At 35.5% G+C, this 24,330-nt stretch overlaps 5 protein-coding genes and 2 non-coding genes across 9 annotated transcripts; 3 read left to right on the top strand and 4 right to left on the bottom strand.

Moving 5' to 3' along the window:
• Nucleotides 1-24: 24 nt before the first annotated feature.
• Nucleotides 25-2,558, top strand: LOC148582173 (transcription factor EMB1444-like). 3 transcript variants are annotated; one of them, XM_088512111.1, is made up of 5 exons: nt 25-1,042; nt 1,143-1,244; nt 1,595-1,735; nt 1,938-2,063; nt 2,151-2,558. In XM_088512111.1, the coding sequence occupies exons 1-5, from the start codon at nt 110-112 to the stop codon at nt 2,238-2,240; spliced, it is 1,392 nt and encodes a 463-aa protein (XP_088368237.1). In that variant the 5' UTR covers nt 25-109; the 3' UTR covers nt 2,241-2,558. The 3 variants fall into 3 exon arrangements, with proteins under 3 accessions (XP_088368237.1, XP_088368239.1, XP_088368238.1); XM_088512113.1 differs by lacking the exon at nt 2,151-2,558 and having other exon boundaries at nt 1,958-2,054; XM_088512112.1 differs by lacking the exon at nt 2,151-2,558 and having other exon boundaries at nt 1,908-1,996.
• Nucleotides 2,559-2,665: 107 nt separating this feature from the next.
• On the bottom strand, nt 2,666-4,782 carry LOC132165417 (1-aminocyclopropane-1-carboxylate oxidase homolog 1). The gene is made up of 3 exons (XM_059575965.2): nt 3,689-4,782; nt 3,276-3,600; nt 2,666-3,149 (listed from the first exon to the last, which is right to left on the bottom strand). The coding sequence occupies exons 1-3, from the start codon at nt 4,300-4,302 to the stop codon at nt 2,898-2,900; spliced, it is 1,191 nt and encodes a 396-aa protein (XP_059431948.1). The 5' UTR covers nt 4,303-4,782; the 3' UTR covers nt 2,666-2,897.
• A 4,185-nt stretch (nt 4,783-8,967) lies between these two features.
• LOC132166162 (uncharacterized) lies at nt 8,968-11,392 on the bottom strand. Its single transcript, XM_059576937.2, has 5 exons — nt 11,231-11,392; nt 9,926-10,040; nt 9,703-9,792; nt 9,449-9,547; nt 8,968-9,327 (listed from the first exon to the last, which is right to left on the bottom strand). The coding sequence occupies exons 1-5, from the start codon at nt 11,296-11,298 to the stop codon at nt 9,226-9,228; spliced, it is 474 nt and encodes a 157-aa protein (XP_059432920.1). The 5' UTR covers nt 11,299-11,392; the 3' UTR covers nt 8,968-9,225.
• Nucleotides 11,393-12,851: 1,459 nt separating this feature from the next.
• Nucleotides 12,852-14,669, top strand: LOC148582172 (pentatricopeptide repeat-containing protein At1g06143-like). Its single transcript, XM_088512109.1, has one exon. It carries the CDS (start codon nt 12,933-12,935, stop codon nt 14,667-14,669), a length of 1,737 nt encoding a protein of 578 aa, XP_088368235.1. The 5' UTR covers nt 12,852-12,932.
• A 2,063-nt stretch (nt 14,670-16,732) lies between these two features.
• Nucleotides 16,733-16,819, bottom strand: LOC148582171 (small nucleolar RNA Z102/R77). Its single transcript, XR_015909759.1, has one exon. It is a non-coding gene; the product is annotated as a small nucleolar RNA Z102/R77 (small nucleolar RNA).
• A 251-nt stretch (nt 16,820-17,070) lies between these two features.
• Nucleotides 17,071-17,158, bottom strand: LOC148582170 (small nucleolar RNA Z102/R77). The gene has a single exon (XR_015909760.1). It is a non-coding gene; the product is annotated as a small nucleolar RNA Z102/R77 (small nucleolar RNA).
• Nucleotides 17,159-18,799: 1,641 nt separating this feature from the next.
• On the top strand, nt 18,800-23,279 carry LOC132165767 (uncharacterized; the record flags this gene model as incomplete). The annotated part of the gene is made up of 7 exons (XM_088512110.1): nt 18,800-19,014; nt 20,373-20,678; nt 20,947-21,146; nt 21,297-21,647; nt 21,775-21,975; nt 22,129-22,199; nt 23,140-23,279. Coding segments are annotated over exons 1-7 (1,309 nt in total), but the record flags the coding sequence as incomplete, so codon positions are not given.
• Nucleotides 23,280-24,330: the final 1,051 nt, after the last annotated feature.

The following is a 24,330-nucleotide window of genomic DNA, read 5'->3' as shown; positions in this document are numbered from 1 at the left end:
CAATGGGCATGGAGGGCTTGACTTATCCACATCAGGAGGCAATGAAAGTGCCCCATTGCATTTGTCCAAATCTAATATTATCAATTCAGAGCACCAGAAACTAGTAGGGATGGGAGTGTTCAATGCCAGGAAATGTGGAGTGGAGATTAGTGGCTGCAAAGATGGGAGGGTGGGTTTGGAACGTAATGCCAGTTCATTGTCATGCAGTTCTGCTACAGATAGTGTTAACTTATATGATGTTATGCTTCCTGCTGGAAAAGTTGGAGTTGATTTGACACACTTATCATCAGGCCTCCTTGACTCTGCTGTTTGTGAAAGATTGAAGTTGGATGGTACAGGTTTTTACGAGAATGCTTTGTCACATATACCTGAATCTTCAGACATGAAATTCCAGAAAGATTTGGAAAAGTTGGACTTTCAAAGTGAATCAAGTCGCATGGACATATCGAACACATCTTCGAATTTCCCGGCTGGCTGTGAGCTCCACGAAGCACTTGGACTAGCTTTTCTCAGAAAGAGTAATTATTTTGATTGGGAAGCAGAGAAAACTGAAAATAAAGCAGCTATTGATGTGCCAGAGGGGATGGACAGTAGCCAGTTGACATCTGACTCTCACACTGATCATCTTCTAGAAGCAGTAGTGTCCAATGTTTGCCAAAGTGTTAGTGATGTTAAAAGTGAGAAACTATTATCTAAACCAGTGCAGTCTCTGCCAACAATTGAAGTTAATCCAGAGCCTTCTAGTCATACTACCCATACTATTACTTCAGCAGGCTATTCATTGCAGCAGTCCTCTCTCGTAGAGGAGGACAAAGAGCACGGCTTGAGCTCATCAGGGGTATGTGGTGTGATATCCCCAACAGGTTTTTCATCAAATTGTACAAGTACATGTAGTGAGCAGCTGGAGAGGTCTTCGGAACCAGCTAAGAACAACAAAAAGAGAGCCAGGCCTGGTGAAAGTTGTAGGCCTAGGCCCAGGGACAGACAATTGATCCAAGATCGTATTAAAGAGCTGCGGGAACTGGTGCCTAATGGATCAAAGGTAACTTTCTTGCAATCCGTTCTTCCTGCTAAGTTTTGGTTTAGTGGTAGTTGCAGTTATTGAAGTAATACGTACTCAAATTTTCATGGTCGTTGCACAGTGCAGTATTGATTCACTGCTGGAACGCACTATCAAGCACATGCTCTTTCTGCAAAGCATAACAAAGCATGCAGACAAGCTACATAAATGTGCCAATTCAAAGGTAAAGGTGTAGGCATTCAATGCATCAAGTATCTTCAAGTGTTGACTTGTAAAGAACTTAACCCAATCTCAATCATAAACTAGTGGCAGTGCTTGTAGAAAACTACTTTATAAATTCTTTAGAGTTGACTGCTTCAAGTCACTCTTGTGGGCTGCTTAAATAATCACTGTTGTATGTGGCAGAAACATGTTATAAATATCTTTTTCTGGATGTCTGCTAAGCAACAGATTATTCACATTGGTGTTATCTGACTTTGATTTTCAACTGTCAGCTGCTATCAGAAAGTACATATCTGTTTGGTGACTTAGTATATTTTTATCTGATCTTATATGTTACTGCCAAATTCGCAGTTGCATGACAAGGAAACAGGCATGGTAGGATCCTCTAGTTTTGAACATGGTTCGAGCTGGGCAGTGGAGGTGGGAGGTCATCTTAAAGTTTGTTCAATTATAGTAGAGAATCTTAACAAGAATGGACAGATGCTTGTAGAGGTATGTACAGGTCATACATGTAAAACTTTGTGATTGGTTTATTTTGAAAAGAAGAAACTCCGAAATACATTACACATGACATTCCAGTTTTTGCTTCTCCAAAGAAGATGCTCCTCTATTTTTCCTACTTGTATTTTGTTTCTTCATCCTTGTTGCTTTCTATTGTTTCCAGTCCTACCACTACTCTGGCTGATATGTGCAGATGTTGTGTGAGGATTGCAGCCATTTTCTTGAGATAGCAGAAGCCATCAGAAGCCTGGGTCTGACAATCTTAAAAGGTGTAACAGAAGCCCATGGCGAGAAAACATGGATATGTTTTGTGGTTGAGGTAGGTTTCAAATCTAGATACGATATTTGGTTCTTAATGACCCATGTGCATCACATGTTTGACTCTTTGGAAGTCTTAATTATGCAGGGCCAGAACAACAGAAGCATATACAGAATGGATATATTATGCTCCCTTGTTAATATATTGCAGCCCAAGAAAGCAATAATGCAACAATGATGGCTGGTCGACTCTTGGTGATTTTCATGTAGGCTTCTATGTAAGATATTGTGAGTTGTATGTGATTTTTAGTAGGCATTTCTGGTCTTTGGCTTTTGTTTGAATTCCCCAAGATGAGAAAAAAAGAAATCCGAGGAAGATGGAAAGAAAACCAGCAATTCTGTGAAGGGAATATTTTTTTTTTCTCTACTTTATAGTGTGTAAAGATGGCAGTTATTGTCTTCTCTCTATCTCTATTTCCCGCTTGAAAAATTTGTTGTCATTTGTTTGGAAGTTTGATTCTTGAAATAAAAAGTCCTCAAGGAGTATCTTAATGTACGTTTTTGTTTCCAATTCTTTCAGTACTTTCATTTGTTGAAATTAAAGGCTTTGTTTAATAAAATTCTCAGCTTGTCTTTTATTTTTTGTTCTCAAAACAAAAACGTTAACAAACAACCCAAAAACAAAAATACTCCCCAAAAACACATTAACAAACATACCAAGTTACCACCTAGAGTCCTACATTGTTATACACAAGCTGTGAAAAAATAAAAAATAAAAAATTAACAGTAAAGTCAAAGATTTATTTACTTCATTACAGATTGATATCAGTTAAAAGCATTCCACAACTCAAAATTTTGCGGTACCTTAAAACTTTCATTGTATTGCCAGCATGGGTTAAACTTTAAAATGAGGAAGGGCTGAGTTTCCATCCAGTCCCTTTGATCTGTAGAAGGCAAGATACTCACTGATATGAGTTTCCCTGTATATGGGTGGGTTCTGATCAGATAGAAACTCCTTTATTGGCCCATATGGTTTATACTTATGTGTAGCACTTGGATAGAAAAAGCATGCAACTGAAACCCTAGGCCCAGCCTGTCCAACTAGTACCCTATGCTCCACGCTTCTGAACTTGTCGTTGGTGATAAGCTACAAAAAATTTGACAGTCAGCCAGATTGACAGATTGTGATGCAAGATGGATAAGATAATTAGGCGGCAGAGTAGGATAAGATAATTTGCTGTTTTTACACTTGGTGAACAGGAACTGCACTTACCTGCATGAAGTCACCGATGTTGGCTACTAGTGCTCCGTGCACTGGTGGAACATCAACCCAATGATTTTGATGCAGGACTTGGAGGCCACCAATATTGTCTTGCAGGAGCAGAGTTAGAGATGATGGGTCTGAATGCTTTGTTGCGCCAAGAGTCAAGTCTGGTTCAGGACAAACAGGGTAATAGTGGCACACCAGTGATTCAGTTTTCATGCATTCCATGCCTGCAAGGTAATCAGTTCTAAGCCCCAAAGCCTCTGATAGTAATTCTGAGATTGCCTCGCTTAGTTCGATGACATGTTTCATATATTGACTAACAACATCCTCCCTGAAGAACAGCACACAAAGTATTTTTAGTTAATTTTGCAGACAGTATATGTGTCTTGAATATTCATTCTCACTTCTTGTTCTAGTACCTGCAGACTAGGGGAAATGCTTCAGGATTTAGGGGACCATCTTGGAAATCAAATGCAATGGAGTCCCTCCAATTTGCTGCTTTCGACACGAGGAGATCGCCATTGCAGTAATACCTGACTCGTTGCTTGTAATCGCGTGAGTACCACTCCATCTTCTCTTCCTTTGGTTGTTCATGGAATCGTCTTACGGCTTCTAACATGTTGTCTATGACGCTAACCGGAACTCCATGATTAACCATTTGAAAGAAACCCCATGTCTCTGATGCTCTACGCATTTCATCGACTATCTCTTCCCGCCGGCTACTCTCAAAGCCTTGGAGGTCTATCACTGGAACCTGGAAGTGGACAGTACTGGCTGGAGATGACATTGGAAGCCTCTCTGGTGGATGGATGAGGAACCTAGGGACCTTGGCCACACCAGAGTCTACTAGTCCTTTAACTCCAGCCTTTGTTTCATCGAACTCCTTCACTTCCCTCCCCCTGTCATATCCCAAAACAACATCAGGAATAACTGGTTCCCCGGTGATAGATGGGAACTCCATCCTTGAGTTAGCGGATTCCGGGTTATCGAAAATGAACTGCTTCCTCAAATTTGAAGGGTTGGAAGTGGGCATTCAAGCAAAAAGAAGAGGGACAAGATGCTCTTGTTGAATGGAAGAACTGGATGAGACCAGACCAGATGCCTATGATTATAAAAATGAGTGAGCAACGTAAGTTGGAGAAAAGGCCAAGGTAAATGAGATACCCACTTTTGGCTTTTGCCCAAAAATCATATTCTTCAAGCATTACAACACAATGATGTAGGTTAAGCACAAGTGTCTTTTTCTTACATGTTTTGGCCCCTTTATAGATCACCAATATCCCAAAAAAGAAAGTTTTTTGCCACAGAAAAACTGGCCTATTCGTCCTATTCACTCACTTCATGCCAAAATGTGGAAACTAGCGTAAGCTTCATTCATTGCTTAAAACCCGCGTATCAAACCTTAAAAACCGCACGCTTTCTAGTTTTAATAAAAACAAGTGGAGGATTTATGCCATTAAAAAATATGCAAAATTCTGTGAGATGACACACGATATTATAAATGTTTTGAAAAATGCTCCATACAATTACACTATTCTTTTTTCCTTGCTATTTTGTGCTCCGATTGCATGTTTAACACGTCAAAAGTTGTTTAAATATCTTACTAACAAATGGTATATATATATATATTTTTTTTCTTACCTACTTTTGCATTAGGAGACTGTCGGGTAGAGGTGTTCAAGCATGTTGATTTACCTACCTTTGCATTAGGAGACTATCCAGTCGGGTTTAGGTGTTGAGGAATATATATATGTTGATAAGTTGATTGTGGCTAAGATACGAGAATATTAAGCTTAAGTGTTTGGATTACCAGTGATTTAATATGGAACAACAGAGGTTTGGAATTCAAACCATATCTCAATAATTTATCTCACCATTTTAATTATTTGCATCTTGGGTTTTACTTATAATTTTTTTTAGGGAGAGTTATAACAACTTTTGAAATAATTGGTGAATTAACACCAAACATGTACTCATGGAATATATATATATATATATATAATCTCTCAATGGTGTCAGACTTATTTTTGGGCAACGTATGGCAGACGAAACTTACACAGAGTCGTATCATTTGCTGACATACGAGGGATGTTTTACTTGTCAACTTGATATGCAAATCATCTTAGACAAGTCGTTGAACGTGGAATGTTTCACTTTTATTTTCTTTTTTCTTTTAATGGCTACCACGTTAAAAGGCTTAATTAAGAGTTTAAGCCAATCAAATCCAAAAACGCATGCGAATCATCATATGAGAGAGATGGATGCAAAAATATCATCAAATAATACTAAAATATCTTTCCTTTCTTTGTCGAGTTACAGAAGCTATCCATAGCCATAGGGTTTGTTGTATATATGTTAGTTACACGTGGACTAAATAATATCAAACCCAACACGTGTTGTCCTTTGAACAATATTAAATAAATTAGATCTTTAACACACTTGTTTCTCTACACATCCTTGTACAGCTGCTCCTCTCTCCCATATCTCTCTCTCCATGTACATGCCACATGGGATGGAAATTTGTATTTGTCGACGTGTCCGAGATATAAATATAAAATTATATAAACGGACAAAACTCTTTAAATTTAACTCACTAATTTTGTATTGGTTTGTGTCGGGTTCACGGTTACGCAAAAAATTAATAGCTTTAAATGTTATGTATTTAGTTTGAGTCATGTCAAAACATGGTATAAGACTATATAGGTTAACCTCCTCAAGCTTAATTAACTCAAAAATTTTGTGTTAGGTTCGTGTCAAAAAATTTTAGCCCTAAAAAAAAGTAACCAAATTGTTGGCTTTATTGATGAAAAGAATTGCTCATACAAATACAAATAGGATTCGCTGCATTTTTTTGTTCATACATCTTTTCAATGTCTTTAACTACATTGTGGTTCAAAGCAAGTAGACCCCAATTTCTTTTCCTCCCCCAACTCCCCCCCCCCCCCCCCCAAAAAAAAAAAAAAGAGTAAAAAACCAGAAAGGAAGATGATGATACTTTAGCAATCTCAGCAAGAGAGATGACAATAGAAAGAAAACAAGATATATTGAAACAAATGGCAGGCGGCGCCCAACAATGGGCAGCCATGCATGCATGCCCCCTAGCCACCAGTTACCTTGTGGGGTAATGTTTAGTGTATTTGTTATGTCTTTTTAGTGTGTGTGGGGAACAACTTACTGCAACAAGTATATGCAATTATGCTCTTTCTGGTTTTTGAGCATGGGAACACACTTAGATTGCGAGTATGGATCACTATAGTAGCGTGCTCTGCTGTCGAGACAAGAAATTATTGCTGATTCAAGAGTCGAACATGTGGAATAACTTCAGTTAAATTGTGTCTCGATGCAAGGGAGGTACTGTGATTTATGTTTTTTTTTTTTTTTTTTTTTTTTGTGTATTATTTCTTTAACAATAGATATTTCATCTGCACAAACTACTTGATTTGACCCGCATGATGGATTAATACCGGTGAAGATAATGTTCCACATAAATGACTAGTCCATGATGGTTTCATTGTGCATGAAATTGCATGAGAAATTATTTAAGTGTTTTTTTCAGTAAAAAAATTGGAAATATTAATTTTTAGCCAAATAAGCCCTAGCCGCCCCCTAGGGGGTATTTTTATCATCATTTTAAATTCTAGACTTAATTGGACTCTAAACCCTAATCCTATTTGGAAAAGAAAACAAAACCCTAGACTTAAAAAGTTCCCTATTAGTTTTGGCCGTGCAACCCTATAGACCCATTCTCTCACTTTTTTCACAACCTAATTTCTCAAGAGTACACAAACAGTACTCTAACCCTCCCTAATTATTGAGAAAAAAAAATAATTTCTCTTCAATTCCTCTAGACTAAATTGGACTCTAAACCCTAATCCTATTTGGAAAAGAAAACAAAATCCTAAAAAAGTTCCCTTTGGCCGTGCACCCCCTGTAGACCTAATTCTCACTTCTCTCCCAACTTTCGCAAGAGCTAGCACAAACACCCTAACCCTAAGATAATTTGGCTACCCTAGCTAGTTTTTGAGAAAATTTAATTTCTCTTCAATTCTTCTAGACTAAATTGGACCCTGAACCATAATTCTATTTGGAGAAGATAAATTCTAAACCTATTTTTACAAAGAAAATTTTTACAAGGGGAAAAAGCCAAAAACAAATGTCTTGGTTTATGGCCATTGGCCAATTTCTAACTAGAGTTGGAGTATATTTAGACCTAAGAGAGATAGGGTTGACATATATGTTATGCTTTGTAAATGTTATATATGATTTTATCCATGTTATAGATTGTTTATGACTATATGTTATCACGTGATCTATTTTATTCCATGAATATTATGTAAAGATTTTAAAATGTTACAATGTCCTCAAATACACGTGGTACTCATATGAGGGTAAGAGAAAGAACAAATCATTTTAAAGGGGAGTGCTAAAAAGCCAAACAAATGAACCCAGAAAATTTTTTCAAACTGGTATGACAGATCGCGAGTGGCTGATAAGGGAGAGAGAATTGCAATTTTTTTTAAAAAAATTTAAAAACCCTTACCACATCAATTTAAAATTTTTTCTTGGTTCATTTGTTTAACTCCCTAACACTTCTCCATTTTAAATAATTAAAGAAGAGAAAAAGACTCACTCATGTTGCCCTCAAAAAAGAATTTAAGAAGGAGAATAAAAGAGTAAAGGGCAACATGAGTAAGGCTTTTTCTCTTCTTTAGTTATTTAAATTCATCTAGTTAAATCCTTTGGCTAAGGGGGCATTTTTAATCATGTCCCTTGTTTTGTGAACAAAATTGCCTGGTCCACCTATCCCTTCTGCCATGGGACATTTTTTTTTTCCTAATGATATCCTTTAGTGAATAAAATAGTTTTATTAAAAAAGAATCACATCTCAATTGTTCAGCATAGATCACGACGGGAAAGAATGGAACCTAACCACTTGATATTTAGTAAAAACAAAAGGCATAGCATTTACTAATTATGATTTTTTTAATCTATTTTTTGAAGCGTCAAAAGGAGCTTTAATATTTCTTTGGAAAACAGCAGTGACAAAGATCGTAATAATTCTCTGATGTTCTTCTGTATCCTTCTTTTTCTTCATCAGATTAGGTAATATTCCACTCTTTTCTTTTTCTTTTTTTGCTGAGCATGAGGTCCACTCCTGATAGCAATGGCTCTACCACCAAACCAAGGTACCATTTTTGGCTTCTACAACATGCAGTACAACAGCTGTTGAGCTACCTCCGAATATATAGCAAAACGACACAAATGAAAGGCATTAATTACAACCAATAATTTTTGACACGACGTGTAAATTAAATATGAACTCAACATGAAATTAGCAAGTTAAGATTAAGAGGCTTATCCTTTTTAATTAAACGAATCAAGTTAAAATTGACCTATATAGTCTTATATTCATGTCTTGACACGATCCAACTCAACACACGAATACGAATTGCTATCCTAAAAGACATATTTCGGTTTCAATGGTCATGTACCAAAAAAATCTATTATTTGTTTGTACATAGAGTCATAAAACTATAACAATTGAGTAGGGCCCGGTGTGAGTCTCATTTCATCTCATGTGAGAGGTCCATGCACTTCCAATGGGTCCTGTATGAGAAAACTTGTTTGTTTGTGCAAAACCTATAACAATTCCTTTCACCTCACGTAAGAGGTCTAAGGTCTTTGTGCAAATAGCCCATTCTCATAAAAAGGTTAGTATAAATAAGTAGTAGTTTCCAAGCTCAATTTAAGAAGAAAATTCATAATCCATAAGAAACAATATACCCCATGAATTAAAAGACTAACAGCTCACTAAGAGTTCAAAACAAAATGTGGGTCCTAAACATACTGAAACCGAATCCTTGCAGATTGAGATAATGAGTTTCAAAAACAAACCAGGAACCAAATAGGCTCTAGCTTGGATATTAGTAATGTCTTCTTCACCGACACAATCTTGCTAGACAGTTTTCGTTTTAGGAACCTTCTTCTTGATTTGTCTCCTTGGAATCGAGTTCTTCATCCCTATGAAAAACAGTAATGCCCCAAAGAGAGCCATATTCTGCAACAACAAGGTAGACATATATTACTTATGACTTGATAAGATCAGGTGGAACATATTATAATAGTGGCTGTATTTCACGAGTACAGAAAATAGAAAATGGGGCTGGCAGTACAGTAACCTGTGTAAATTTGATGAAAAGTTGAGCAAATTCTTTCTCCTCACTGTCATAGTTGTAGAAATCATACAAAATAGGAGTAGCAATCAGCTGATGCAAAACCTGTGCAGAGGAAACAACACTTGTGAATGACTAATTGGTCAAAAAAGATAGGGTCAAGATGCATTTTAGGCACAGGCAGACGACTCGAGAGCCTCTGAACCATTGTACCCATTAGAGATCGAAAGTAAACCAAGTAGCATGGCTGAAATTCGAACCAGAAGATAGGCTCCAAGCGAGCTGCCAAATATAAAAAGGATTCCCCCAATGCCCTTCAGTGCTATAGTTGCAGCAACTAAATGTTTCACCTACGGCAGAGCATCAATGATTAAAAAAAAAAAAAAAACTTTTTCTATATATGTTGTTGAAGTTTTAGAATATTCTAACAGAAATGGGTGCACCCACTCGGGCACATACACACACACACACACAGATTCTCACTTCAATATCTGGCACTTGCATGGCAACATGAGACTGAACACGTTTTGTAAAGACATCAAACTTTGGTCCGAGAGTCTTTGCTGCCGGTCCCCCATTTACTCCATATTCATTGAACCTATAAAGAGGAATAAATCCCAATATCTTATAATCAAGAAACTTAAGGAATCTTAACAGCTAGAAATGTTAGCATTTATAAACAAATGATTGCTTCAACAAAAGCAAGTCCCTAACGTTTTTCATCCAAACAAAGAAACTTAATGACGTCACAGAGTGAATTACGAGCTTGATCTAAAAAAATGAAATTAAGCAAATTAAGATAAACTTTCCCAAAACCAGCCATTGTTATAAAAGAACAGGTTTAATTAGGAACTCGCCACTAATCAGGAACTTACTAGGCTACTAGCAAATCAAGTCTTGTTAAGATCCAGATTATATGGCATCTCCAAAAAATGTCTAAATGGTTTCAGCACGAGGTTTGAAGAAATTAGTGGAGAACAGAGAACAGTTCTCTTTATACATCCCAGAAAATAATATATCAAACACTAAGAACTATATATTGGCAGAAAGTTAGTTAAATACTCTTTGACTTTTTATTTTTAGCACAAGGAAACTGGAGAACCAACCTTTCATACTAGTAACCCTAGTTCCCTCTCTGTCACATCATCACTTCAATTCAAGCACAAATCAATTCAAAAAATAATCTTTAGACACCATCTGCATTTCTAGGCTTCTAACCATAAGTTGCATCAAATGATGTCCAACAACTATCAAGTACATGATTATATTAATATATGAACATTTCAAACTACACAGAAATTGACACATTTGGCCCAATCTGCAGCCCTATAGCTTGTACGTTCCAATGAATAGCTGTTATGGAAGCAAAAGCAGCCAACATATTTGTTTTAAAGACAAACCCATCAATGCCTTGATCATAATTAATAGCCCATAATGAGCTAAACTCAGGAAAATTGAAGTTAACTAAACTAGGTTGGCAAATAACATTCAATTACTCAAACACATCATTTCCTTTTCTGCCAAAATTACTCACTGATAAAGAAAACGCAGATCTATACCATTTCACTCTTACATGGTGAACAACGCAATATAACAGATCCAACGAGAACTGCCAAATCTAAAACAAAAACTACTCGAAACCCAGAATTACATTTGCCTAAAAGAAGACATATACGCTGAAGAATTAACAAAATCGCAATAATAGAAAGAAAAAAAGAAGAAAAAAAAATGATATTGGAAACATAGGAAAGCTTAAAAAGAAAAAAAGTCGTTGCATATACTACTTACTCTTGGTATGCAGAGAGTATGAAAATAGAGGCGAAGAGAACTCTCCCAAGAAATGAAGCGAAAGCCATTGCCTTTTCTACGTAGAGAAACAGAGAGAGGAAATCTAGGTGAAGCCCTGAACTCTCTCTCTCTCTCTCTCTCTCTCAATCCGTTTCTTAAAGACACGGCAAAAGAAGGGGGGATTTGAAATATAAAGAAATGTGAGGGGCTAGGGTATTATTGTCTAAATGTAAAGTCTTTGAGTCGAAGTGCCGCAGTGGGCTGCTTTTTCGAAAGAATCGAAAACATGGGCGCGTCTGAGTTTTTTGAGTCTGTGCTCTGAAATGCCCTTGGATTTCGTCAAATTTACCTTCTCTCTAATTTGACAATTGGAATTAGGTTGGAAAAGCTCCCATGTTAATGAAGACCCAAATTCACACTTACTACTTGATGGCATTTAGGAACATGGTTTTTAGGTAATTGATGCTGGTGTATACTAAATTTAGCCCTAGGTCCAGCCAATTTCAAGTTTGGAATTGGAAGCACAATATTTATGAACAAAGTTCACCCAACCTATTAGGTTCACATTTATTATTTATTATTGTAGGCTACTTATGGTTAGAAGCCTAGAAATGTGCTCTATCTTTTGTAGGGATTGGGATCCTCTCCCATTCAAATAGACCAGAAGAAAATCGGTTCTTTTTAGCATAGGGATAGAATTGTTTTAAAAAAAAACTTTTTAGACAATTTTGTCTCTTCTTTAACAAGAACCGGCTCTCCTCCGGTCCAAATAGACTGGAGGGGATCCAAGTGCCTTTTGTAGAGCCTCGGCTCTAGTATTCTTTTCTCATTTTTTGAATGAAGAGTAATACTTTCCTTCATAAAGATAAAAAATAAAAAAAAAATTAATGCATGTGATTTTCGCATTCATTCTTAATATTATGTGTCTTCCGCTTATGCATAGTTATTTCAGCTTACAAGTATGCCTTAAATAATTTTATTTATTTTTTATTTAAAAAAAAAAGGTTAAAAACAATTATTTTTAAAGTAACTTTGTCAATTGGCACATATAGTTGATACATGATGGCATGGCCGTAATTGACTGGTTTAATGTGGCATATGATTAATTAGTTGGATAATAGACTGAGAGAGGGATGTATTTGAAATTAAAAGGAAATTTAAAGACCGAATTGTCAAAATCAAAAAACCTAAAGACTGGTTAACTTTTCCCTCTACTTAAACGCTAGTTTAAGATTGCGGTTTCAAGTACGACTTTTAAAATTACGTTTTTAAAATTGTTATTTTTTAAAATTGTAAAGGTATTTCGTAAAACATGTTAAAAAGTATTTTTTTTTATCAAATATTTGTTATGAAAAATTATGATTTTAGTTTTAAATTAGCGTTTTTTCAAATAAGCACTTATTACTTGTTTATAGAAATCGCAGATTTTTTTTCCTATTTTATATTAAGTGTCTTTTAAATTGCAATGCTAAACGCCTTATGTTTAGCAATATCTTTTAAAAATACAAATTATTCTTACAAAATCGCAATCTCAAATGCATTCTTAATACAAATTTCAATAAATGGATCAAGTTCTTTTCCAGCTAAAAAGGCTAAACCTGAAACCCGGGTTGAACCGATCCGCAGCTCTTGTATAAATTGAAACGGTGCTAACTGCTGAGACAACAGAAATCGGCGGTTAGACCTGTGTTTGTGGAGGTACATGAAATCCATATCTAACTTTAACCCTTTATCAATCCCAAAATTACTTCATCAACCCAACCCACTAACTCAGAAACAAACTATATTCGATCAGTTGAAGAAATGTTCCAGCCTAAAGAAACTGGAATCTGCGTATGCGTCCATGATCAAAACCAATGCAGACCAAGACTGTTTCTTGGTGAACCAGTATATCAGCGCCTGTTCGACCTTTTCGCGCATAGATTATGCAGTTTTAGCATTTACCCAGATGGAAAATCCTAATGTTTTTGTCTATAACGCAATGATAAGAGGCTTTGTTCGTTGTTTTCACCCAACAAAAGCTTTGGAATGTTACATGGAAATGTTGAGAGCTAAGGTTATGCCAACAAGCTATACGTTCTCATCGTTGATTAAGGCATGTTCCTCGGTATCGGCTTTGGGGTTTGGTGAAGCTGTACAGTGTCACATTTGGAGAAATGGGTTTAGTTCACATGTGTTTGTTCAGACTGCTTTGATTGATTTCTATTCGAGTTTAGGTAAACTTGGTAGATCGACAAGGGTGTTTGATGAAATGCCTGAAAAAGATGTTTTTGCATGGACTTCGATGGTTTCGGCTCACATCCGGGCTGGGGAGTTGAATTCTGCAAAGAGATTGTTTGAGGAGATGCCTGAGAGGAATACTGCAACGTGGAACATTTTGATTGATGGATATGCGAGAATGGGGAATGTGGAATCTGCGGAGTTGTTGTTCATTCAGATGCCTGAAAAGGATATAATCTCCTGGACAACCATGATCACTTGCTATTCTCAGAACAAGAAATTTAGAGAAGCATTAGCAGTATTTAGTGAAATGACAAGCAATGGGATCAGTCCTGACGAAGTTACCATGGCAACTGTTATATCAGCTTGTGCCCATATTGGAGCGCTAGACCTTGGAAAGGAAATACATCTTTATGCATTGCAGAATGGGTTTGATCTTGATGTTTATATTGGGTCTGCACTGATTGATATGTATGCCAAGTGTGGGAGCTTAGATAGGTCACTTTTGGTTTTCTTCAAGTTGCGGGAAAAAAACCTGTTTTGTTGGAATTCAGTAATTGAAGGGCTTGCAGTTCACGGATATGCAGATGAAGCACTAAAGATGTTTGGCAGAATGGAGAGGGAGAAGGTCAAACCCAATGGGGTTACTTTTATCAGTGTTCTAAGCGCCTGCACACATGCAGGACTAGTTGAAGAAGGGCGTAGGAGGTTTCTGAGCATCACCAATGATTATTCCATCCCTCTCGAAGTTGGACACTATGGATGCATGGTTGATCTACTGAGCAAAGCGGGTTTGCTTCAAGATGCACTGGATTTGATAAGAAGCATGAAAGTTCAACCCAATTCCGTCATCTGGGGTGCCTTGTTGGGAGGGTGTAAGCTTCATAGGAACTTGGAGATTGCTCAACTTGCTGTTAATGAACTGCTGGTTTTAGAGCCACACAACAGTGGCTATTACAACCTGCTCGTTAACATGTATGCTGAAGTTAATAGATGGGGTGAGGTTGCGAAAATCCGGGCAGCCATGAAAGATCTTGGGATAGAAAAGAGATATCCTGGATCTAGTTGGATTGAAATGGAGAAGAAGATTCATCAGTTTTCAGCTTGTGATAAATCTCACCCAGCTTCTAGTGAAATTCACATGCTGCTACCTGAATTAGATGGGCAGCTGAAGTTAGCTGGTTATGTGCCTGAACTTACTTGGGGGGATTTAGGTTGAGCTACTTACACCTTCTGGGTTTGATGTAACAAATTATTTTCTTTGGAGTTTTTTTCAGAGTTGCCCCTGCTTAATTATTATTATTATTTTTTATAAAAATTGATCGCGAATCACAATCATTTTAACTTACGGGAAGAGAGCTAAAAGGGTTCTTTACAAGAAAAAAAAAAAAAAAAAAAAAAAAATTAGCTACATAGAGATTTTTCTTGAGAATGATGGATACAATCAAATGCTATAAGCTTTGGGTAATATATGCGGTAAATCCATGGCCTTTTGGTTTGACATGCAGGATATCCAAATACAATTGAACACTAGTCACCCACATCCCATTAGCACTTCTTCTATGCTAAAATTGTATCGGAGCATTTGAAAAGATAAAGGTTTTTATGCTATGATAAATTGATAATTCTATTAAAATGAACGTGAGAATTACGTACTTCATGGATAGATTAAGTACCAATTTGAAGGAAACATAATATTTGAAAAGTGATTTTGCAGGTTTTGCAAGAAGCACTGTAATAGCTGCGATTAATTAAAGAGTAATTTTTAAAACTATACTTTTATCTCATTTTATTCACATTGCAGTATCTTTTGAACTTGATGACTATTAGACTTGACTTTAAATATTTGGTATTTGACTTGGTGATCGATCTTCAATTGAGAAATTTTTTCCGTTAAGTTTTACAGGAAAGAGGGAAAAAGGAGAATTTTGTATTCATTAAGTTATGATGTTTTAGTTTTTGCTCTAGGTACTTCGTGATAAGAGCTAGTTGTAGCTATCTTGTCACGTACATGCCTCTCTTATGCTCAGGTAATTACGAATGCCAATCAATTTTTGAATGTTAAAAACAAAGGCCGATGGTTGATTGGCGTTGCCACATTCCTCTTAATTAAAATCTAACATGTTATGGCAATAATTCGTCAGAACCGGTACCAACTTCAACACAAGAAAGGAAAATGCTCGAAGAAAGGAATTGGCTGACAAGAAAAAAACCAGAGAATTTTCCTCCAATAACATATAACAATCAGCAAAATGAAACAACATTGATTCATACAAAACTCTTATACATACTCCCACTTTCTCACAACTGAAAAACTGAGACTCCATTGCTAACAAAAATATTTAAATACTAATTGCTAAAGTGAAGCTCTCAAAATGCTATTTACAAGCACAGTAGTCCACAATCCCCATATTTGTGCCCTCCTCCATTTGGTCATATTCAGGTTCCATGGTGCTATACTGCCATCTCTACCTGGAATGTTCTCGAGCCAGCTTCAGTGGAGTGAATAATGAATATGGAATCAAAGGCAGTGTGACAGGAGAAGATTCCACGAATAACTATAAAGCACAATTTTTTAGTTGAAAAAAATTCTTAAAACCCAATTTGAATGAAAAGTTTGTTCGACTACAAAAACTTCCCATGTTTTAGTCTATGAAATGGGCTAAAGAAGAACAGTTTGTTACCATTCACTAAATTTCCAAAAAATTATAAGATGTCTACAAAGTTTATCTGCAAACTGTTCAAAGAAAACAAAACTCATACAAGAAAGATATCCTTTCATTTGCTCATAAAAATGGAAGTTCGACAAATCATCCAGCCAACAACAAGACATTAATCTTGAAAGGATAAACAATAAAAATCTGGTAAGCAATTGCATTCACATAACTCAAGGAGAAACATGATAGCAATGAATTAGAAACCAGAAAAAAAAAAACGACAAACCTTATTTGTTTCACAAATGGATTTCAAGGTTTACAAAGCAAAATGACAAGCATAACACATTGCAAGTCTCCTGCATTAAAACCACGCCTCGCATGCTAAGGAGTTTGAAAACACTTATATAGTTTTAGATCTTACTCCCACGCCTCGTTTTTTTTCAAAATCATTAACAAATAATTCAAAACACCAAACTCTTTATAAATAAAACACACCAAAGAATCTCACATCTTTTCACAATCATTACCACGCATTTTCCTTGCAATGAATGAAAGGTCCCTGATAGGAAAAAAATGACAGATACAACAAATTTCTGACAAAAAAAGAAAAGATTTACCATGGAGAGAATGATCGGATAGAGCTAATACATATTGTGCCATCATCACGGCAATCAAACCAATAGGGAAACATATATAAATCATCATCTCATTCTCCACCAACTTGTTCATGTGCAAGATGAAAACTAAAATTGTTTGAAAACCATATTCTGCACACAACCCACAATAAGTTCACAAGGTACCCATCATAAAAATCATCAATTTATACACCAATTAAGCCCATTTTAAAGACAGTAAACACCCAGAAACACAACGCAAAAGAAAAAAAGAATTCAATGCTTCTCAAACCAATGAATCTAAATTATTTAAAAAATAATAATTGAAAATAAAAATCAATGTGAGGGAGAAGGATCAGCTAGAGCTAATACAAAGATTGACGCCATCATTTCGGCAATCAAACCAATAGGGAAACCTATTCATCATCATCTCGTTCTCCACAAACTATTTCGAAAATTTATAATATTATATAAAAAGAAAAAATAAAACTTTCAAGAAATCAAATACATAGGGGATTTGATGGGCATGAAGAGCGGTTTTGTTAACCAAACTGAAAGCCCAATGTGAGTTACGCCTAAACAGTTAGGGATGGAAGGAGATTGGTCGTCAATCGGGCTGTTGCAGAAGCAGAGGTGAGCAACAGAACGACGGCGAATTATGATAGCGATGACCATCAGCTATGGTTTGAGTGTGAAACCCTAAAGGGGGAGGTACTTATATAGAGCGATCGGTGCGTGAGAACCGTGAAATATCGGAAACGCCCCTTTAAGGTTTCATGTAATAAAATCCTTAGCATTTTCCTTTTACGTAAAATGCTTTTCAAAGAAAACATTTGTTCAGAAATGTATGAAAAATTACAAATATTTTTTTTTTAGGGAAACTTCATTTACCTCATTATACTTTTGCAGTTTTTGTAGACACCCCTCATTGTTCAAAAACTCTTATTTTGATTTATCCAACTTTCGTTTCTTTTCACTTTGTCCCTTATGTTAGGATTTTGTAATTAAATCAAACGGTCAAATGAGTAAAAGTCTTTTATACCCCTAATTTTTTTTTTAATTTCAAATTTACTCTTATTTATAAATAAAAATTTATTATTATAATTATTATATTAAAAAATAAATAAATAAATAAAGAAGTAACCCACCGATAGGTCTTGTGACCCGCGCGATGGGTCACTTGTGACCCGCCGGTGGGTCAATTTATGACCCCCGGTGGGTCACGAGGCTCACACACAGTCGGGTTTATATATATATATATATATATATATTAATTTGACCCGTGGGTCACAATACGGGTGGGTTAGATCCACCGGTAAATCTACGGGTCAAGATTTTAAAAAAAATAATTATTATTTTTTAATAAAAAATAAGGGCAAGATTGTAATTTTACACCCCTCTGTTAGGATTTAACAGAAAATCTTAACGGAATGGGCAAAGTGGAAGGAAACAAAAGTTGGATACATCAAAGTAAGAGCTTTTTAACAATGTGGGGTGTCTGCAAAAACTGCGAAAGTATAGAAGAGGTAAGTAAAGTTTCCCCTATTTTTTTATATTTTCTTTCAATCTTTTTTTGTTTTTCTTCTTTCAATCTTGTTAACTCATAAAAAATACTTTTTATTCATAACATTAAAATAATTTATCTAAAATAATATATTTTTTTTAAATTAACCTAAAAAATTGAATCATGACAGTAATTGAACAGAGCTGCGACGATGGTCCAACAAAATCCCAATTGCAGTTAGGTTATGGTTTGGCAGAGATCCGATGACGGTTTGATAGTAGTCCGACGAACTTCAACAATTTGAGAATGAGAAGTTCAAACTCAAAATATAATTTACGGTTTAAAAAAAATTAATCATTTTATAAAAAAAAAAAAATTCGGTTAAATCGAAAAAAAAGTTGGTTGATTATTATTTCATTGCACCAATAACCAAAAACTTTGTAATATATTTTTCAAAACTTATTTTACACCAAAACAAATGAATTTTTAAATTTACGGTGGAGTTACACAATTACCCTTTCAAATAGGAAACAATATTAGCGAAAATAGGAAATAATATATTAATCCAATCGTCGATTCCCCATATACCCTCTGACTCTCTCACTCGGAGCTTTCGCCGCCGCTTGTTATACGGATGACACGCCACCCGCCACCCCACGCCACCGACCCTGAGAACCAGAACAACCGCCATATATCCCAAACTCAGTATATATAACACACACACGCTCTCTCTCTCTTCCCCCTTAGAAATGGCTAACCAATCACTGAAGCGTATCTTCCATAATATTCGTAAGTGCCCTCTTCTTTGTTCAAAGCTCTGTTTTTTTTTTTTTTTGTTGGGCCGTGATGCTGTATAGTTCAAAGTCTTTAGATTTCTTAATTTGTTGTAGTTCGTGTTTTGTTCTCTATGTTAATTTGTGGGTGCGGAGGGATGATTTGTAAGAAGTAAAGTCCTGGAATACGTTATAGAACGATAATGTTACGAGAAACACCAAGCAATTTAGTATTTAAGATGGAACCCTAAATTGTTGGGAAGATAAGCATGAAGTCTCTAATATGTTCGGAAACTATTTAACCCAAAAAAGTTTTAAGCTAATGGGTTTTAGTTTGTTATATCAACCATTCGTGCTCTGATAGTAACTGAAAGGTTTCTATTGATTGAAAATAAGGAAATAAAAGGAAAAAGGGACAAATAGATGGCTTTGAATGCCGACCTCTAATTTATCACTTCGTGAGGATCAACCTTGAATTGCCTTAGGAAAAATTATGTTTTTTCTTCATTCAATTGCCAAACGGCATCTACACTGAATTTTTTGAATAAAGCATGACTTATTTAGGTAAGAAAATCTAGGTTAGCTTTACTAGAGAATAGTTTATTAGGGAAATAGAATCAAAATATGTTGATACAGGCATACAGCTTAAAAACAACATTTCCCTCAAGGTTGATTATGTTGGGACACTGCTAACCCATCAAACTTAAAACTAATATTATATCAAATTGTACGCGCATCTGTATTTCCAATAGTCTCCTCAGAGTCTAATTCCATATTGGTTATACTCTCAACAACAGTCGGACAAGTGGGGAATGTTGGGATGAACCAGGAAAGTTTGGGTAGAGCCCAGATGTAAATGTTGGATTCAGAACCACTCTATTATGGGAGCTATCTATGTGTGGTTTGATCTATTTTACCATGGGAAAAATAGATAAGAAAGCCAGGAGAATTTTTCACTCCATCGTACACTTAACACTTTTCCTATTGAATATCTTGTAATGGTCCTTTTATAGGTTTATTTGTGTGGGTTTTGTGGGCTTATATGTTTTGATTCATCGTGTTTCCGGTCCAACTGAAAAGGAGACCCTGTCCTGGATTGACTTGTAATTGACGCATGTGCATCTTCCATATTCTAATTGGAATGGGCAGCCATTGTCTATCTTTTTGTACACAACCATTAGCTCTAATACACTTGTTGGGGAGATAATGTGTGTAAATTCAATTATGTTGTATTATCTATTCACTCCAATATAAATTTGGGAAAATAAATTTTGAATTTACATGAGTATAGGATCTAGTATGCTAAAGATTTAGGGTTCTCTTGTTTCTTTGAATGATAATTTTTTTGTTTATTAATGTCGTGTTTTTTGGCAGGTTGTACTAAATTTTTTTTGAAGAGACAGGGGATGTATCAGAGTTATGTGTATAGTCTTCTTAATAGGTTTCAGTTGCAACGGTCAAAAGTTGATATGGTAGAAGCAGATATATTGAAAGAAGCAAAGGATGCACCTCAAGTTTCTTTCAAGTCCAAAGTTGAGAGGGCAATTGGCAATGATTCTAGTCTCAGCAAACACAGTTCTGATAATGATCTGAGCGATAGAAAGTGGAGGCTAGAGCTTGCTTGGCTCACAAAAGCTCTTGAACCAGCTCTGCAGTTGTGTAGGTGGGCTCTGCCAACAGGTCTGTTAATGTTACATTGTGTTCTTCATCATTATGGTTTTGCTTGTGGAATGGCATTCATTTGGCTTACTATATGAATTAGTCATGGCACTATGGTGGAGTAAGTCAATTTTTTCCAACTTTGGGACTTTGGTACAAGCATCTAAGAGTAGATGACTAATTTAACAACCTAATGCCATTCTTAAAATTGAAGGAACGGAAGTTGAGTGGTAACTCTTTTAATATCCATGCTGGTCATGTAGACTGATTCTACATTTGAAATTTGCAGGAGATGGATTTGGAAACAAATCCCCACCTACTAGTCGATCTCTTACAGAAATCATTGCAAGCATTCAACGCAGTAAGATTGGGGTCCAGGATTGGAGCTTGAGCGATCTTACCATTGGACTATATCTTATCTATCTTCGTCAAGCATCTACAAATCCATTTGAAGATGTTAAGGGCGTTCAGATCTCATCAGATTCAGTTGTAAATTCTATACCCTTGTTATGTTATTGATGAATATATGCATATCCTCACTCAATGAATGTTATTTTTCTTGTTTCCCATTTATGTACTTGTTTAAGAATTTTGTCTCTGCAATCCAAAGTTCTATTAGGTAATGATTTCTTAATCTAGGTGCAAGATCTCATCTACCACCTGGAGTTAGCAAAAGGTTGTTATAAGGGTAATGCTGCGGCTCTTGCAAGGATCAGCATGATTCGAGAAAGTAATGTTTTGAAGTTTGTAAACGATTCCAGCCTGATGAGGCCTGGATATTATGTTGGGATTGATACCCGTAGGAAACTTGTAATTCTTGGAATCCGTGGCACTCAGACTGTCTATGACCTTATCACTGACATTGTTTCTTCGAGTGATGAAGAAGTGACATTTGAAGGTTATTCCACCCACTTTGGGACTGCTGAAGCTGCTCGTTGGTTTCTTAGTCATGAGATAGGAACCATTAGAAAGTGCTTGGAGAAATATAAGGTGGCCAACAGTAAACTTTATCTGAAAACAGATGTAGTTTTTTTTTTTTTTTTTTTTATCATCCATTTTTTCATTTTGAATTAACGGTTACCTTGATATCATTGTAGTGAGCCTAATTTATCAACAGGGATACAGGTTAAGGCTTGTGGGTCATTCTCTTGGAGGTGCTACAGCTTCTTTACTAGCAATAATGCTCCGTAGAAAGTCATTTGAGGAGCTTGGATTTAGCCCTGACATTGTTTCTGCCATCACATATGGCACTTCACCTTGTGTCTCCAGAGAACTTGCTGAAAGTTGCTCTGATTATGTTACAACGGTTGTTATGCAGGTGGGTGGATGCATTTGACAATCTGTTGGTTATGTTTTTCGGAAGATGCAAATCTTTTTGAGTTTTTATAAAAATTATTGTTTTAGCAGTTTCTCTTGTTTTATCTGTCGTGTTTCTGTTCTCTTATTGCCTCTCGTTTTTCCTTGTGTTCAGGATGATATTATTCCTAGGTTAAGTGTAGCTTCTCTAACAAGGCTGAGGAATGAAATCCTTCAAACTGATTGGTAAGCTTTATCTAGCATGTACAGAAGCTACTGTCTTCCTAAAATCCAGTACGCTCATGAATTAAGATGTCCCTTTTGGGAATAAGGGCATCTGTCAAGGAATTATTTCACGTTTGGAACTCAATTGTTAAAGGGCATGTCTATTTTTCTTAGGCTCTAAATTCTCAAGGAAATGCAAACTTTTTAGTTTCAATTATTTATGAGTTAGACCTCGCAATTTGGGATTAATGCTTTTTGGAATTTTGTAATCAATATCATAAAATAGAACATCTTTATTAATTTTTTTTTTTCTTTTCTAGTTTTACTTATCAAATTTTTTTTTTTTTTTTTAATGGAAATGAAAAAGTTCATACACTGCATTTTCGAGGCCTAGCTTGTGGTTTCATTGCCATTGTGAAGGCAAATTAACTAAGTTAGTATTCAAGGGGCTTAACTTATTTTAAAAATCTATTTCAAAATTTCCTCCTTGGGTAAACCCTAGATTTTCAGATAAACTTTATGTTATTTTTTCTTAAATGATCTCATCCTTGTCTATTGCCTTATAGCTTCTCATCAAACTGAATTAAGTATTCCAATGATCTGCTGGTCGCACATTTTTCATTAATAGCTGCCATAACTACAAGTTTGAACATAATTTAGTAGGCACCTAAACATAAATCAATCAGTTTAGTAGGCAACAGTTATTCATTTGAAAGTGTCCTTACCAGTATCTGTCAGTTTCCTTTTAAAGGTATCTACTAATATTCTGATGAGGTAGTTGGTAACCACTTTAAGCAGTTTTTAATATCAAGGAATTTTTTTTTTAGAAAAAAAATTCCTTAAATTCTAATCACTAGGTTCTCTGTATATACAAGGTAGCTTCTTTTGTTTCTGTCATCACTTTTATATGCATGGTAATGGAGAGGGATTTAAGGAATTTTTATTCTTTGTATTTTTACAGGATGAGTTTGGTTGAGAAGGAAGACTGGAAAAATGTAATAGATATGTTTACAAATGCAAAGCAGGTTGTGTCTTCGGTGCAAGATGTGGCTTGGAAACTTGCTGATTATGCAAATTTCAGGAACAAAAGAACTTCTTTTGGTAAGCTTGCCCTGAACTGCCCCCAAGGTTTCCAACTTTCCACACACACACACACACACTCTTATATATGTATATATGTATAATCATATATTCATATATATATATAAAAGCCAAGTTTTGACGTAGAGAGTGCTTAGAATTACGACACGTGTCCTAAACCCATGTTTTAGAGAGTGCATATAATTGCAACACTTGGCGTTATAAAGAATGAACAAGTTTTGTGCATTTAAAACCTAGAGGTTTTATTCGTAATGCATTTAATTATTTTAATGAAGAAAACAAAAGGTTCTGAAATTTTCTCTCTCTCTCTCTCTCTCTCTCTCTCTTTATTTGTAATATATTTAATTGTCTTAATGAAGAAAACAAAATGTTCCCAAATTTTCTCTTTCTCTCTCTATTTTTCTTTTTATCTTCTCTTACTTTCTGTTTTCGTTTGTGTCCCTTATATTTTTTTCAAATTTATATATTATTTTTATTCAAATATATATAAAAGCCGAGTTTTAACGTAGAGAGTACTTAGAATTACGACACGTGTCGTGAACCCATGTTTTAGAAAATGCCTATAATTGCGACACATGGCGTTTTAAAGAATGAACAAGTTTTGAGCACTTAAAACCCAGGGGTTTTATTTGTAATGCATTTAATTATTTTAATGAAGAAAACAAAAGGTTCCGAAATTCTCTCTCTCTCTTTATATATCAATATTGTGAGACAATTAAAATGTAGGAATTTTATTTGTAATATATTTAATTGTCTTAATGTTTAATTGTCTTAATGAAGAAATATTATTTGTATTGAAATAAGATAGATGATTTATTTGATTGCATTAAATCTTGATTGAAAGACCAATTTTTTTAAAGAGTAAACCGATTTTTTAACTCATTATTTTAAAAATTGAACGGTTCATATTTTTTCTCTCTCTATCTCTCTTTTTTTCCTCTCTCTCTCTCTCTCTCTTTTATCTCTACAAGTCATTCACTCTCATTCCACATCTCTCTCACCGGTTCATATCTCTCTCTCTCTCCTTTTTTTTCCTCTCTCTCCACGTCTC

Source organism: Corylus avellana, unplaced genomic scaffold (assembly GCF_965113065.1).
Source record: "Corylus avellana unplaced genomic scaffold, dhCorAvel1.hap1.2 HAP1_SCAFFOLD_265, whole genome shotgun sequence".
NCBI lineage: Eukaryota > Viridiplantae > Streptophyta > Magnoliopsida > Fagales > Betulaceae > Corylus > Corylus avellana.
Note: the sequence above shows the minus strand (reverse complement) of the source record. Positions and strands in the feature narration are given on the sequence as shown.

Excerpts from the sequence above, each read along its gene's own strand:
- LOC132165417 (XM_059575965.2), bottom strand. The coding sequence starts at position 4,302 with ATGCCCACTTCCAACCCTTCAAATTTGAGGAAGCAGTTCATTTTCGAT. Across the intron at positions 3,601-3,688 it reads GCATTTCCCCTAGTCTGCAG|GGAGGATGTTGTTAGTCAAT; the intron begins GTACTAGAACAA and ends GCTGTTCTTCAG. Across the intron at positions 3,150-3,275 it reads ACATCGGTGACTTCATGCAG|CTTATCACCAACGACAAGTT; the intron begins GTAAGTGCAGTT and ends AATTTTTTGTAG.
- LOC148582172 (XM_088512109.1), top strand. The coding sequence starts at position 12,933 with ATGAAATCCATATCTAACTTTAACCCTTTATCAATCCCAAAATTACTT.
- LOC148582173 (XM_088512111.1), top strand. The coding sequence starts at position 110 with ATGGGAGTGTTCAATGCCAGGAAATGTGGAGTGGAGATTAGTGGCTGC. Across the intron at positions 1,245-1,594 it reads ATAAATGTGCCAATTCAAAG|TTGCATGACAAGGAAACAGG; the intron begins GTAAAGGTGTAG and ends CCAAATTCGCAG. Across the intron at positions 2,064-2,150 it reads GGATATGTTTTGTGGTTGAG|GGCCAGAACAACAGAAGCAT; the intron begins GTAGGTTTCAAA and ends TTAATTATGCAG.
- LOC132166162 (XM_059576937.2), bottom strand. The coding sequence starts at position 11,298 with ATGGCTTTCGCTTCATTTCTTGGGAGAGTTCTCTTCGCCTCTATTTTC. Across the intron at positions 10,041-11,230 it reads ATACTCTCTGCATACCAAGA|GTTCAATGAATATGGAGTAA; the intron begins GTAAGTAGTATA and ends TCCTCTTTATAG. Across the intron at positions 9,548-9,702 it reads CGCTTGGAGCCTATCTTCTG|GTTTTGCATCAGCTGATTGC; the intron begins GTTCGAATTTCA and ends TCCTCTGCACAG.